Below are 14,547 nucleotides of genomic sequence, written 5' to 3'. Positions count from 1 at the left end.
GAACAGACCCTCAGAATTATTGTCTCTGGTAATCAACAGTATAACACAGTTGTTGTTGGTTTTTTTTTTTTTTGTATTTTTGTGTTGTGTTTGCAGAACATCATTGCAGAACATGAAATCAGGAACATCTCATGTGCAGCTCAGGACCCAGAGGATCTCTGCACGTTTGCTTACATCACTAAAGACCTGCAGAGCAGCCATCATTACTGCCACGTCTTCAGCACCGTAGACGTGGTGAGACATGTCACAAACACACAACCACACTGTATGCAAGAGATAAAAACAGTGGTCATCTATTGGTTTTGCTTTAGATTTAAAAATGGGCATAGTGACAACCCATCAAAGTACCAAAATAGGTTATTGTACGTAAGCAAACCAAAGCTTCCTTTCAATGAAACATTGAAATGTATTAAGATTGATCTACAGAGGCCCAACAATATGCACAATGACTAACATGACAGACTGAATTGAAAAATGTACTTCAGTTTTACAATGTCTTTATAGTTTCAGTCTCCTGAATTTCGATAGTTTTGTGCTCTTGGTAGCCAATAATTCACCATACCAAACACATTGTGGTCAGCACAAAATTTGTTTATCCAAAGAGAACCTGTTTTTTTGTGTATAATGGGTTGTATGTACTTTTCCTTGTGTATTTTGTTAGGTTTGTGGGTTAGGGCATGTCATGCAACCTGTCCATGTTGGCATCTGTCTAATTTGTCTGTCTTCTTCCAGTTAACAGATTCATTTGCACCAAAATATTATAATTTGATTGGACGCACAGCCTTTGAACTCAACAACAAAACATAAGAAAAATAGCTTTTTGTTATTTAGTTACGTTTTATTAGTTTCATTTAGTTTCATTTCATTTTCATTCGTTTTTTCCCTGCTGTCTGCGACGCTATCAAAACAGACTTACGAAGCATTTTGGGTCAAGACCAACTGGACTACAATACTGTTAATGCAATGCTGATTTTCTGTCTGTCTCTCTTTCTGGTGTGTGGTGTGTAGTGGGCTGCGTGCCAGTGTCCTGATATGATCAGAATGAGTTTTATAAGTGAAGTTGTGAGCAGCAGCCCATTAAAATTGCATTGATCATACAGCTGTCTGAATAATACAGACACACTCTCAGATCTATTATTGCCTTGAATATTTTAAGCCAGACTCAGATTCCACTGGAATTTAAAGGATTCTAGAGTGCACAATAAATAATGTTGAGAAGGTCATCTGTGTAGTCATGCCATTAGTTTGCTTACTTTAGATTTATAGAGCTTATATGTCTGTTCTTAATTCTAGTGAGCTGCCTTTCTTCTATCTACATTGGCAGCAAGCTTCAGTTTTTATGCATACTCTATTGTATGCATGCATATAAATGCTCTAGCCTTTCAAAGTATACTCCATTTAACCATGTGCACATACACAGGCGGTTGCTGCATACATGCTACGACTGCTGTGCAATACTGGATTATTTCTCTTCAGGAGTTTTGACCTATAAAGTGTATTTATAGTCTTTCAGACTCTGGTTATACAAATGCGGGTATTTCCTGACCACCTCACACACGCACACTTGACGTGCACATCCACTGTTTTTGTTTCCACCTTTGTCTCCTGTTCTTTCATTTATCATCTTCTTGAATTACTTCATCAAAACAATGGCCCAACTGTGTTTCCAACTATTTAGAGAAAAAATTCCAGGATCATGCACTGACCATTTGTACAGAGTATGTGTACACCGCTGATACATTTTTTTGTGATTTGCCCTACGTGCAGATGCTAGCGCATATGTAAAAACCATATAAGGAAGTGTACTTTGGGCTTAAGAAAGCAAACCATAATGGCACCACACAAGTAACTGATTTGAAATGCTCTCCTAATTGAAGTGCACAGAAGACTCGACTCACAATTGACACAAGTAAAGTTTGATGTTAGCATGTTGCTAAGCTAACTTCATACTCTAATCAGCAAAAGCATGCATAGCATACACAAAGATTGTGTAACAGAGCGTTTTTATTGTATTAAATATTTTTTTGGCTGTACTTTGCAGTATATTTAACATTACTCCCAACTCCCAACAATTTTTTTTACGATGTATCTTGGGATCCTCTCTGTCAGTTTGTTTACACTTTAAAAGTCCCATTGCAGTCGGACTTAAAAAAAAACAACAATTCATAGTTTTTAATGTCATATAAACAGACTGATTTTTGCAAAGTGTGACTAACAGACCTAGATCATCACGTATTTAAGGGTAATGAATTGTGTTCCTTATGAAATTCATGTGTGATGCAATTTGTTCCGACAATGTTTCAATATTTGTTTTGTATTGAATCGTTTTCCCATTCAATTGTCAATATGAAAAATTACAGATTAGATAACAAATCAAGAGAAATGGCCCTGAAAAACACACAGACACTACTACCACACTGACAGTAGTGGGAAAAGATCAAGAAAGATCAGTGACAATTTGCGCACAACTTCTGTCATGTTTCCCATCAAAAACAGGAGAATTAAAATGGCACCATTTTGTTAAAAGTATGATTTTGATTTGATTATCGATTCCTATGTAAGTACATTACATCGCAATAAAACATCAGTAAATGCACCTATTAATGAAATGGCATTAAATTGTATTGCATTTCACGGATCGTTCTGTAAAAGAGAAACTGTCGAGCAATTTTAAAACAGAACAATACATGTTTAGTTAAAATGTTTCACATGAAAAATTCTCAATGTTTAATGCATTGTTACGTTAAGCATTTTTCAAGTTAAGCTTTTAGAATGTCCCATCAATCAAGTCAGTGAATCGCAAAATAAATTGTCTCGTATTTGGCTGGTAGAAAGTTGGCAACCCTATGCAAGACGTGTATTTAACCGATGTATATATTGCCCTTCCTTTTAAATATTAGATTAGGGATTGTGCTATCTATACTTGAACATATAGATACACACCATTGCTTGAATATGTAAAACATGCTGTAGCTTAATTATAACTCTGCACGTTAATGTACTGTGTGAAGGATACATATTATGCTGCGTTAGAATCTGGCAAACCCATCAATTTAGCTATGTATATGCCTCTCATCCACAGCAGAATGGTGTCTTTCTCTACCAAAAGCAGAGCCTTTCGAAAACGCTCTGAATTACCACAAACTTTGGAAAAAAAGATGACAACTGGAAACTGAAAATGGAGTATTCAAATGAAAACGTATTAGTGTGGATGTAAACTTAGTAGGCAACATAATGTTGCAGCCTATTGTCTGGAACATCGTTCACCTTTGAAGTGCATCTATGATGCCTTAAAAAGCTGTTTGGTAGGCAGCTCAAGTGGTTTTTGAACAGAGCTATACTTAGTAGTCAAAAATGTAGAAGGAGAATTCGTTGCATTGCTCTCCAAAAAATAAGAGAAGTTCTCTGAGGTTGTCAGAAGTCCCCCTAATTCTCTTCTCATTGAGGGGCTGCCATCCCCATGTCATCCAAAGACGTCACACTGTCTCAAACTTCTGAATCCCCCAAAACTTGTTACAATGAAAGAGGAAACAATAAGAGACAGCAGTTACTGGCCCTTATTTTGAGATTTGAGAGATATGTCACTGTTGTTGTGTAAGTTTTGTTTTTAGTTTCGCCCAAGAAAAACAACAAATGCAAACACCAAACCGATTTCATATCCTGTCCTCCACGCAGAGATTACAAGCATTATTTGAGAAAATATCTTCTCCACAGGGGTAGCTAGAACCATTCTGGTGTCTCTTTACAAAGCTCTTGACTCAACAGTGTTTAATATTCAATTATATTAAAAACAGTACAAAAATGTTATTTCTTTCCATAACTAAGCTTGTTATTAGACACTTTATGAATTATTATGCTTCTTAAGTGCAATATTATGGCAGGGGCTTGTATTGTGTATTGATGCATGATTCTGTTGATGAGACAATTTAAGAATTTTCATCTGAAGATGGATCGCAATGGTCATAATCATTTCTTAGTGGTTTAAGCACCATGTCATCATTGTTAATCACTCTGTATCTGCCTCCCTGCCAGAATCTGACCTATGAGATCATTCTGACTCTGGGACAGGCGTTTGAAGTGGCCTATCAGCTGGCACTGCAGGCCCAGAGGACCAAACAGCAGCAGAGTGCAGCAGGAGGGGCGGAAATCATCGAGACCAAGAGCAGCAGACCCGTCCCCAAACCACGAGGGAGTATGCGCAAGTTAGGGGTGAGAGTTCGCCCACTTGGCACGCCCACAGGCCACCAAAATCAGTTGTTTTGGTTCTTATCAGTCCGCCTGAAAAAGTTATTTTTGTAAAGTTTTACAAGGTAGTGCTTCAAAAGAGGAACTTGTTGCTGGATTTGTGGTTTGTGAGGTTCAAGGCATTGAATCCTTGAGAGATATTCAACAGTTTTTTTGAGACACTTAGTAGCAAGGCAAGTAAATATCCTTAAGCACAACTGTATTCTGCTTTTTTTCTCAGAGTTATATCCGATTCAGATTTACCTGCCTCTAAATACTACAGACAATCCTGTTACTGGTTGTTTTACATGCCAGTCAGTTGGTCGACATGGAAACATTCAAACAGTAAAAAAGAATTGTACTGATATCATCTTTTCTATATTTGAAAATTAGATGTTCTTATCTATAAAGCCATTGGTTTCCTTCTGAAATGAAGCTGTAGAGCCCTCTGCTGGTTCTTTGAAGAATCAAAGCGTAAAATAAAGCTTTGTATTGCTTTCAAATGCTTTTATTCTTTGGACAAAAACCATAGATTCGATTTTTCAAAACCGACATTACAAAGTGTTAATGTTTTAATTGCCTTATAAGATTTAGACATTTTTCACACTACCTCAAAGTTTTGAAACATTTGCAAGTGACATTTTTTTTAATTACTAACGGAGGCTTGGACACATCATTTGATTTGAACCAGCAACGGCAGATTCTGATCCGTTGTGTAAGAAAGTAGTTCCATGCACAAATGCATTTTTTATGACCGTACTCCGTTTTTCCTAATTTTTAAAAATGTACTTGTTCATATAAGCAGTATCACACTCACAATCGTACTATATGGCCCTAAATCAGCACTGCTGTGTTTCGGCCACAGGTAGTGCCGTATGTAGGGCCATATCATGCTGATGTTGGGCCATATCGCATTCTTGCTTGTGTGATATTGCTAAATATATATATATATATATATATATATATATATATATATATATATATATATATATATATCACAGCAAAAAAAGAAACCGTAAAAAGAAACTTTTCAGGAAACTGTATTTTAAAGATAATTTTGTAAGTATCCAAATACATTTATTTTAAAGTGTTTTAACAATGTTTTCCATGCTTGTTCAATGATCCATAAACAATAAATGAATATGCACCTGTGCAACGGTCGTTGAGACACTATCAACTTACAGACTCTAAGCAATTAAAGTCACAGTTATATAAACTTGGACACTAAAGAGACCTTTCTACTAACTCTGAAAAACAACAAAAGAAATATGCCCAAAAGAAAGGTCCCTGCTCATCTGTGTGAACGTGTCTTGCTGCATGGAGGCATGAGGACTGCAGATGTGGCCAGCGCAATAAAATGCAATGTCAATACTGTGAGACGCCTAAGACAGTGCTACAGGGAGACAGGAAGGACAGCTGATCGTCCAAGCAGTGGCAGACCACGTGTAACAACACCTCCACAGGATCGTTACATTCGAATATCACATCTGCGGGACAGATACAGCATGGCAACAACAACTGCCTGAGTTACACCAGGAACACACAATCACTCCATCAGTGCTCTGACTGTCTGCAATAGGCTGAGAGAGGCTGGACTAAGGGATTGTAAGCTTGTAAGGCAGGTCCTTACCAGACATCACAGGCAACAAACCTACCTTTGCTGGACCAGACAGGACTGGCAAAAAGTGCTCTTCACTGACGAGTCACGGATGGGGGGATGTTCAGACTCGCGGTTATCGTTGAAGGAATGAGCGTTACACCGAGGCTGGTACTCTGGAGTGGGATCGATTTGGAGGTGGATGGTCTGTCTTGTTCTGGGGCGGTGTGTCACAGCATCATCGGACTGAGCTTATTGTCACTGCTGGCAATCACAATGCTGTGCATTACAGGGAAGACATCCTCCTCCCTCATGTGGTACCCTTCCTGCTGGCTCACCCTGACATGACCCTCCAGAATGACAATGCCACCAGCCATACTGCTTGTTCTGTGCGTGATTTCCTGCAAGACAGGAATGTCAGTGTTCTGCCATGGCCAGTGAAAATTTCCCACATTAGTGCTGTTCGGAATGTCTGCATTGTCAATACGTGATGGATGGTTGAACTGCTCCATGGTACGATAAAATAACAAATTGTCATGTAAATTTCAAATGGGTCACATGAGCAAAGATATCGATGAAAGCCCAAATTAATCATGCATGTGAGCCACTGCGTTTGTCACGAGAGTTCACATTTTAGAGAGTGCCCGGTTAATACTGTCGCACAGATCCTGTCACTGGAGCTTGTGTTTCATGGGAAGCACGGTTGACGCTCACGCACAGATAGCAGAGCACAATTTGGCTTCACAGACACTGCGCACCTCCTTGTCCCACATGAAAAGCATATTTAGCGCTCATAAAATGAAATGAATGTAATAAGGTTGCTTCGTTGCCTGACGGAAATACGTACGGACATTGCTGAGATGAGAGTATTAAAATAAAGCTGCATCTTTTTTTATTCCCGTTTCTCCCAATTTGGAATGCCCAATTCCCACTACTTAGTTAGGTCCTCATGGTGCCGTGGTTACTTACCTCAATTCGGGTGGCGGAGGACAAGTCGCAGTTGCCTCCGCTTCTGAGACAGTCAATCCATGCATCTTATCATGTGACTCATTGTACATGACACCATGGAGACTCGCAGCATGTGGAGGCTCATGCTACTCTCAGCGACCACGCACAACTTACCACGCGCCCTAATGAGAGCGAGAACCACTAATCGCGACCACAAGGAGGTTACCTCATGTGACTCTACCCTCCCTAGCAACTGGGCCAACTTGCTTGCTTAGGAGACCTTGCTGGAGTCACTCAGCACACCCTGGATTCAAACTCATGACTCCATTGGTGGTAGCCAGCATCAATACTCGCTGAGCTACCCAGGCCCCAATAAAGGTGCATCTTAAAAAGAATTCTATATTGATATTTTCGTGTTCCATTATACTCTAACTCTGTGTAAAGGGATCAATGGAAAGGAGGCGGTGAGAACCGTCTTTTCAATATAAATAATAGTTTAATGATAAACTTAAAAGACCACATAAACACACACATGACGGACATGTGCGTAAACGATCTCTCTCTCCCGCACAATCCCCCGAAGTCGTCCTTTATCCCGGAGGCATAATTAGCCTAATACGGGACCGGGTGTGTAGGATCACGACCCGGCCCTGCCCTCCGCCCTGCCACATTTCTCCCTCGTTCTCTCAGGCTGGGGAGCCCCTGGCCTGACGTACAACCCCCCCCTTCCCTGGGGGACGGCGTGCTTTACGTCTAGTCTGCCGACGGTCAGAAATAGAACTCTACTACGGCGTATCCCGCCTCCTTCCCGTGCTTCGACACCAGTGTAGAGGGATCATGTAAAGGAGGAGGCGAGAACCGGTTTTTCAATATAAATAATAGTTTAATGATAAACTTAAAAGAAGACACAAACACACACATGGCGGACATGTCCGTAAACTATCTCTCTCTCCCGCACGATCCCCTGCAGTCGACCTTTATCCTGGAGGCATAATTAGCCTAATACGGGACCGGGTGTGTAGGATCATGACCCGGCCCCGCCCTCCGCCCTGCAACACTCTGTCAGTCACGATTTCTCAGAGAAGGCAAGGGAGGCATTGTCTCCTTAAAATATTGGGTGAGCAAAATAAACAACTGTACATAAATAAAACAAAACATATTATGAAATTTGACCTCAAACAATGTGTATAGCAGTCATATTTCTGCAGTCACACGGTCAAATAGCGTCACCCAGCGGATAAAGTTACAAAGGGAGGCACCATCTCTCACACGTTTCATCAGCTCATTGCAATATCACTGCTCATAAAGCGTGTGGTAAATGGGAGGTTTGGTACTGCGAAGTTACATGAGAGGACACTTTGTCTCCGATTAGCGGTAATTCGTTCAATATGTGGCCAGTCAATCAATGCGACAGTGCCTGCCTATCATGTACTCGTCTTCACAGCGCGTATCTGCAGATCGCTATGAATGGGATGAACTGATGTATGTGCAGCAACCATTTGCACAGAAAACAACTAACCGACATGGACAACAGCACTTTTTGTCACATCCAAATCAAAATGAACTTAAAATTACCTGAAATCTGAAATGGTATGCGAGTGACACACTTTTTCATGAGCTCTTGCTCCATGCCATCACGAACCCCGTGTTCTTCACAAAGGAGTAGATGACAGATAATCCCAAAATAAGATGTCTATAAAATAATAGGTAAACGTATGAATACACATGAAATATGTTTGTTGCTGCATTCTTGTAGGTATTGTTTTTGAGGCAATAAAAAAATTTGAATTATAAAACAATGCATACACGAGTCTTTGATTTGACTTGGTTAAATAAATAGTGTTAATATCAACTTGCAAAAATAAGTATTTCATATGCTTTCCCATAAAGAAATCTGACATATGGCAGTTAACATACATGATATAAATGTTTTTGGGCATATGTGTAATCAAATTTGATGATGATAAACTGATTTAAGAAAATATGTTACATATAGAACAACAGCCATTTTTAGTATTTTGTTATGTCGTTGCATTGATAAGCAAAATATGTCACTTTTTATATTATATATTTTTATGTATTTTATGTTGTGATAAATCAGATTTCACATTTGTATGGGTTCAAGCTGAAAATTATTTAAAAATCAACTGGAACTGAAATAGGAATTTATATCTGTAAAAAACAAAACAAAAAAGCAATGCTGAGATGTCACTTTGACTCCTCATTTCAAAAGTCCACCACACGCCACTGAACTCTGTACATCAGTTATGCCAGCAACATCATAGCCTGTCGTGCTTCTGACGACTCCTGCATCATGTTGTTTCAGGTAGAGGCAATGGATGTGGACCCTCACGGTCAAAGCAGCACTGAGTGGATCATGGACTCCAAAGATCCCAAACGCACCATTAGCACCAAGTACGAGACCGCCATATTCTGATTGGATGTTCCTCTGCTCCCCCACGTCCCCTCCCCTCACACCTTTTCCATTTGCTCTGTGCCTTCACTCTCTAGATAGACTATGATCTCCCCTCGTCGCAATGACCGAATTCCTTCTTTCTTGCTCTCCTCTGCACATGGAAGCCACCTCTAACGTCACCTGTTCTTTTCTATCTGCCTGTCTTGCACAGTCCTGCTGAAGTCTACCTTTTTTGTGCTCTTGCTGTTCAAGAATCCTTTTAGGTCCTACTTGACTAAAATAAACTCTTTCTGAGCAAACATCTTTCTCTCAATATCTCTCTGCCCCTCTAAGAACCTTTCAGATTCTCAGTCCTAAAATAGCTTAAGTTCTCATAGGTATACCACTCATTATAAAACATCTCTACTCTTTAGTATCATCATAACTGGCAATTATCCTTCCCCTTTAGTGACAGAATCAATTTTTTTTTTTTTTAACCAGGTTTAGATCCCGGATTAGCCCCCAGTTTTTGCACTCTGCTGCTTTTTAAACACAGGGCAATCATTTCCAGGTTTTAACAGTAGAAATGATCATGTTAAGACGTAACACATAACCAAAGACAAGCTTTGCTCTGAACCAGAACATCTCTGTTTTCAAAACTGAAGAAACTAAAAAATGTAACATTTCCTACTCCATGCTGCCAACGGACTTTCACCTTCATCATCCTTAATGATGTTTTTCTTCTTAATGTGTTTTTCTTTCTTTTTTCCTCTTCCCTGATGCTTGTCTCTATCAGGCATCGACCACAGTGAGGCACTGCTGAAGAACTCATTCACGTCATCTTCCTCCTTCAGTTTGAGCTAAAACTCCTGAACTGAATTAAACATGTAGCATCAGATCAGAAGAATCAACACAGCCAAGGATTACAATAGCAAATATTGTGACATTTAGTATTTTTTGTTGTTGTTTTGTTACAGCCTGGCCTCATTTGTTTTCCAGTGGACTATCAGGACTAGATGGGTTTTCATTGTCATTTATTACAGTTACTATGCATCTCTAATAGATGATCTCACTGTATTTTATGTCCAGATGGGATTTTAGACAGCTGGTAGATGCTACCTTTAGTGTTCAAGAAGATAACTGAGTTGGGAATTGAATTTCTTCTCTGTAAATGTAATTTTGCTGCCAAATATGGATTTACGTTTAGCACTGTGATATGACGTATTGTCTTATGTCTCAAATAGTAGACCAGGCTGGGCCTAAATGTCTAACAAATCACAAAGGTAAACACTCACTGAGCTCTTTATTAGGAACACCTATACACCTACTTATTCATGCAATTATCTAATCAGCCAATTGTGTGACAGCAATGCAATGAGCTTCAGTTAATGTTCATATCAACCATCAGAATGAAAATAAATTTGATCTCAGTGATTTCGACCATGGCATGATTGTTGGTGCCAGATGGCTGGTTTGAGAATTTCTGTAACTGCTGATCTCCTGGGATTTTCACGCACAACAGTCACTAGAATTTACTCAGAATGGTGCCAAATACATCCAGTGAGTGGCAGTTCTGCAGATGGAAATGCCTTGTTGATGAGAGAGGTCAATAGAGAATGCCCAAACTGGTTCGAGCTGACAAAATGCTACGGTAACTCTGATAACCCCTCTGTACAAATATAGTGAGCAGAATAGCATCTCAGAATGCACAACACATTGAAGCTTGATGCGGATGGGCTAAAACAGCAGGACCACGTTGTGCACTTTATAAGCACTATAGTGTTCCTAATAAAGTGCTCAGTGAGTGTATCTGTAAAGAACAAAATTAATATTGACTGCTTTTTTTTTAGGCATTATCAAGCGGTACTAGCACAATAAGCATCGTAAAATCAGTGACGTTTAGGACGTCAGTTTCGCAAAAGAGTGTCATGGCACATCACCCTGAGATGTTGTTTGGAAATGCTGTTTTGTCTTTAATTTTCCTGGATTTTAAGATAGAAATTGAATCAGATGTTCTAGCCTTATCAACATGCAATCTATGTAATTCCAGTCTTCATGCAATCATGTAAAGGATAGGTGCTTAAACATTTACAAATATGTAGAATTTACTGGAAAAAATCGAATCACAAGGTTATCGAGATTATACCATTGACACACTGGCAGCCAGTTTTCTGTCAAATCCCATTACAGTTGGGATTATGGAGAGATGACTCATGACTAGTAATTGAACATGTATCATCATATAGAAGTTATTTATTGCCATAATCAGCATCTTAATGTTCGTTACCACAGAAAATAATTTGTCTCTCATATTTAAAAAGAAGCAAAAATCACAATTACATTGAGGCACTTACAGTGGAAGTAAATGCGGCCAGTTCATAAACATTACAATACACACTGTTTCAAAACTATATCTACAAGACATAAACATTATACAGGTTAACATGACTTTTGTGTGATAAAATCTAACATTTTCTATATCCAACAGAATAACTTGGTTGCCTTGATGACACAATGCTGGTATACCCTGTATTTGATTTTATGACAATAAAATCTTGCTAACGCATAATGTTTATGTCTTGTGGCTATTCTTTTGAAACATTGTTTACTTTAGCATTTATGGACTGGCCTCATTCACTTCCATAGGAACGCCACAATTTTTGCTTATTTTTAAATAAATGAGGGACGAGTTGAAATAATTTTCTTTTGTAAACAGCAATATGCTACAAAGGCTGTCTACATTGTATTGAACTTGGAACATTTCTTTAATCAGACTAAAATCAACTTTTATTGCCTACTTCTCTTTCCTGCATGATATTTTACTCTTTCTTTTTTTATGTCATTCTGTTTGTTCTGTTTCCGTGCAAAAATCCTATGTCCTCTGATAAAAACATTTCGCATTGGAATCCACATAGTATCCATTTGTAATGCCTAGTAAAAATGCCTTATTGTTAAATGCCATGATTGCCCAATCAGAATAGAGTATTCCACATAGCAGTGTTATAATAATTATAACAGCATAATTAAAGTATATCTTTTGATAATGTAATATCATTATATGATTCAATGAAAAAATGTGGTATTACCATATCTAACATTGAGAGTGCAAATTCGTGATTTGATATGATTATGTGTAGTTTCTTGCATTGGTGTACTAGCTTAGCATGCTAATTGGTTGACATGCTAACTATAAGATAATTGAAAACATAAAAGGGAGAAAGTTTTCAAATTTTTTTGATTGTTATATCAAGGCATACAAACTAAAATAACAACAGAAATATTTACAATTAAAATAGGATAAAATCTGCTTTCTTAATGACTCTCATTGATGTGTTATGATGTTAAGACTAAAATTAGCGAGGTTGTATTATTTGTAATCAGGCACTGAATAGAATATCAGAAAATGTTTGTTCAGCCAATGAAATCTCTTTGGGAACAAAAGGGAATTCAAATTAGCAGGGGAAATTGATTTGACACGACACCATCTTTCCCTCCTCCATTATCCATTTTAAATTGTATTAGCATGTTTGCATAATCCCACATTTAATTTCTTTGTTTTAATCCGTGTGTGTGTGTGTGTGTGTGTGTGTGTGTGTCTCCCTGTAGTTGACAACTGTGCTGGATGCCAAGCTGAAAGGAAAGTTTCAATGGCATTGACAGCATGACTGTGGATGAAATATCACCTTTTAATGTGTGTTTATTCTGAAATATGTAAGTGTTGGAAAACTACTCACACCTGCAGCAAACTGCTTCCATTCATCACTTGGTTTGCCATTAAACACACACTAGCCAAAGAGAGAGAAACTGTCCAGTCTGCTGCTCCATCCATACGCCAGTTCAACACAGTCCCATGATTTGGTACTAACAAAACCACTCCCTCCAAAAACCTCAGATTTCAGACACATTCATAGACATATTTTACAGATACTGGAAAACATGCCACAGTCGCTGTATTTTCTCACAATAATGACATTATCTTTCCTTAGAAATCTTTTGAGCTTTGTTTTGTTTTCATTGTAAATAATCACAGTGTCTAATCACTTGTTTTGTCTGTGTTGCGAGTTTAAACCAATGCTCTTTCATCTCACAAAGTGTAGATGCTCTTATTTTGTCTGGTAAGTTGGGAAAAAAAAACAGTTTAAGTTCGCAAAACTGATTAAAGTTCAGCAAAATGCTGACAAGTGAGTGCAGTCTTTTACAGTATATCCAATTAAGATCAATCCATCCATAAGCAGAGATGTTTGATTCTCTCAGTATTTCAGCTCAAGTGACCAACATGCTTTGAAAATGTTCATGCTAAATTAACTGTATGTATGGGCAAGACAATACAACCTTATGAATTATGTATGATATGAGTTTTAATCAGAAAATAGTTTGAATTACAAATGTTGCAGAAACAATCTGAATGGCAAATTAATAGGTGGTACTATGTGATGTAAATTATTATGGCACACTATTACAGTATCTTAATAACTTTATGATGGCATAAGAATGGTACAGCCCAGATCCTGGTACTTTTAGTGACACTTACATGTATACTGTGATTTCTAATACAAAATTGCAGAGTTAATGTGACATTACAAACAAGATTTGTTTTTATGTGTAGAAGTTCTTAATTGAAATGTTTGTGTTTTTCTTTTAATTATTAAGATGCAGAGAGCAGGGTTTGATAAAAAATAAATTAGAAAAGTTCAAATGTCAATTTAGCTTATTCTTATGCAGACAAACCTGTGCATATTTGTGTGTAGATAATTAATACATAAATATAATGCGTAGAAGGGAAATATTCACGTAAGCATTTAGCCCTAGTTTACAAGGATTTTAAGTCTCTATCTTTTATTTTGAATTTCCATGTCATTTTTAACACTGGACCTTGAAAATTATTTCAGTGCTATATTCAAGCAGATGCTAATGCTAGCACCTGTAACAGCAGCAGTGTTTGCACAACTAATCACATTAGCGAATAAAATTGTGACAGTTTGGATTCTATTAATGGCTAAATGAGTAAAATATAAACAATACTGGACTGTAAAGTAATCCTGGGTGGTCTGTCTTTTGATACTTGAATGATTCTGCTTGTATAGTTTCTCTCTCTCTCTCTCTCTCTCTCTCTCTCTCCAGATACATGTATGTATTTTTATTTTATTTTTTACTTTTTGTTCATGTTTTTGTCATATCTAGAGGGGAAAGTTTTTTTTAAAGCTCAACCTATCATAATGTTTGCAAATGAGCATGAAACTGACAATGGAATCTCTGAGAGACCTTGCCACAAAATCCAAGAGAAAGATTGTAAATAATCTTGGGCTTCCAGTCTTTTTTATGATTATTATTTTTCATAATTGTACATCCAATAAATGAAGTTATGGTATTAAATATTTCCTGT

General features: G+C 37.9%; 1 protein-coding gene across 3 annotated transcripts in view; it reads left to right on the top strand.

Annotated features, from left to right (window-relative positions):
- The window catches only part of LOC127628940 (ankyrin repeat and SAM domain-containing protein 1A-like), a 161,595-nt gene extending 147,069 nt beyond the window's left edge, over positions 1-14,526 (top strand). For 2 of the 3 annotated variants that reach the window (XM_052105925.1, XM_052105926.1), the window contains exons 24-26: positions 97-234; positions 4,033-4,209; positions 9,096-9,671. In XM_052105925.1, the coding sequence (XP_051961885.1) occupies positions 97-234; positions 4,033-4,209; positions 9,096-9,206 (426 nt within the window). In that variant the 3' untranslated portion in view covers positions 9,207-9,671. Of the gene's footprint in view, positions 1-96; positions 235-4,032; positions 4,210-9,095; positions 9,672-9,960 lie in introns of those variants that run through there. The other variant, XM_052105924.1, reaches the window with a different exon arrangement.
- Positions 14,527-14,547: the final 21 nt, after the last annotated feature.

This window comes from Xyrauchen texanus, chromosome 35 (genome assembly GCF_025860055.1).
Source record: "Xyrauchen texanus isolate HMW12.3.18 chromosome 35, RBS_HiC_50CHRs, whole genome shotgun sequence".
NCBI lineage: Eukaryota > Metazoa > Chordata > Actinopteri > Cypriniformes > Catostomidae > Xyrauchen > Xyrauchen texanus.
The sequence above is the reverse complement of the archived record's forward strand: the minus strand, read 5'-3'. Positions and strand labels throughout refer to the sequence as shown.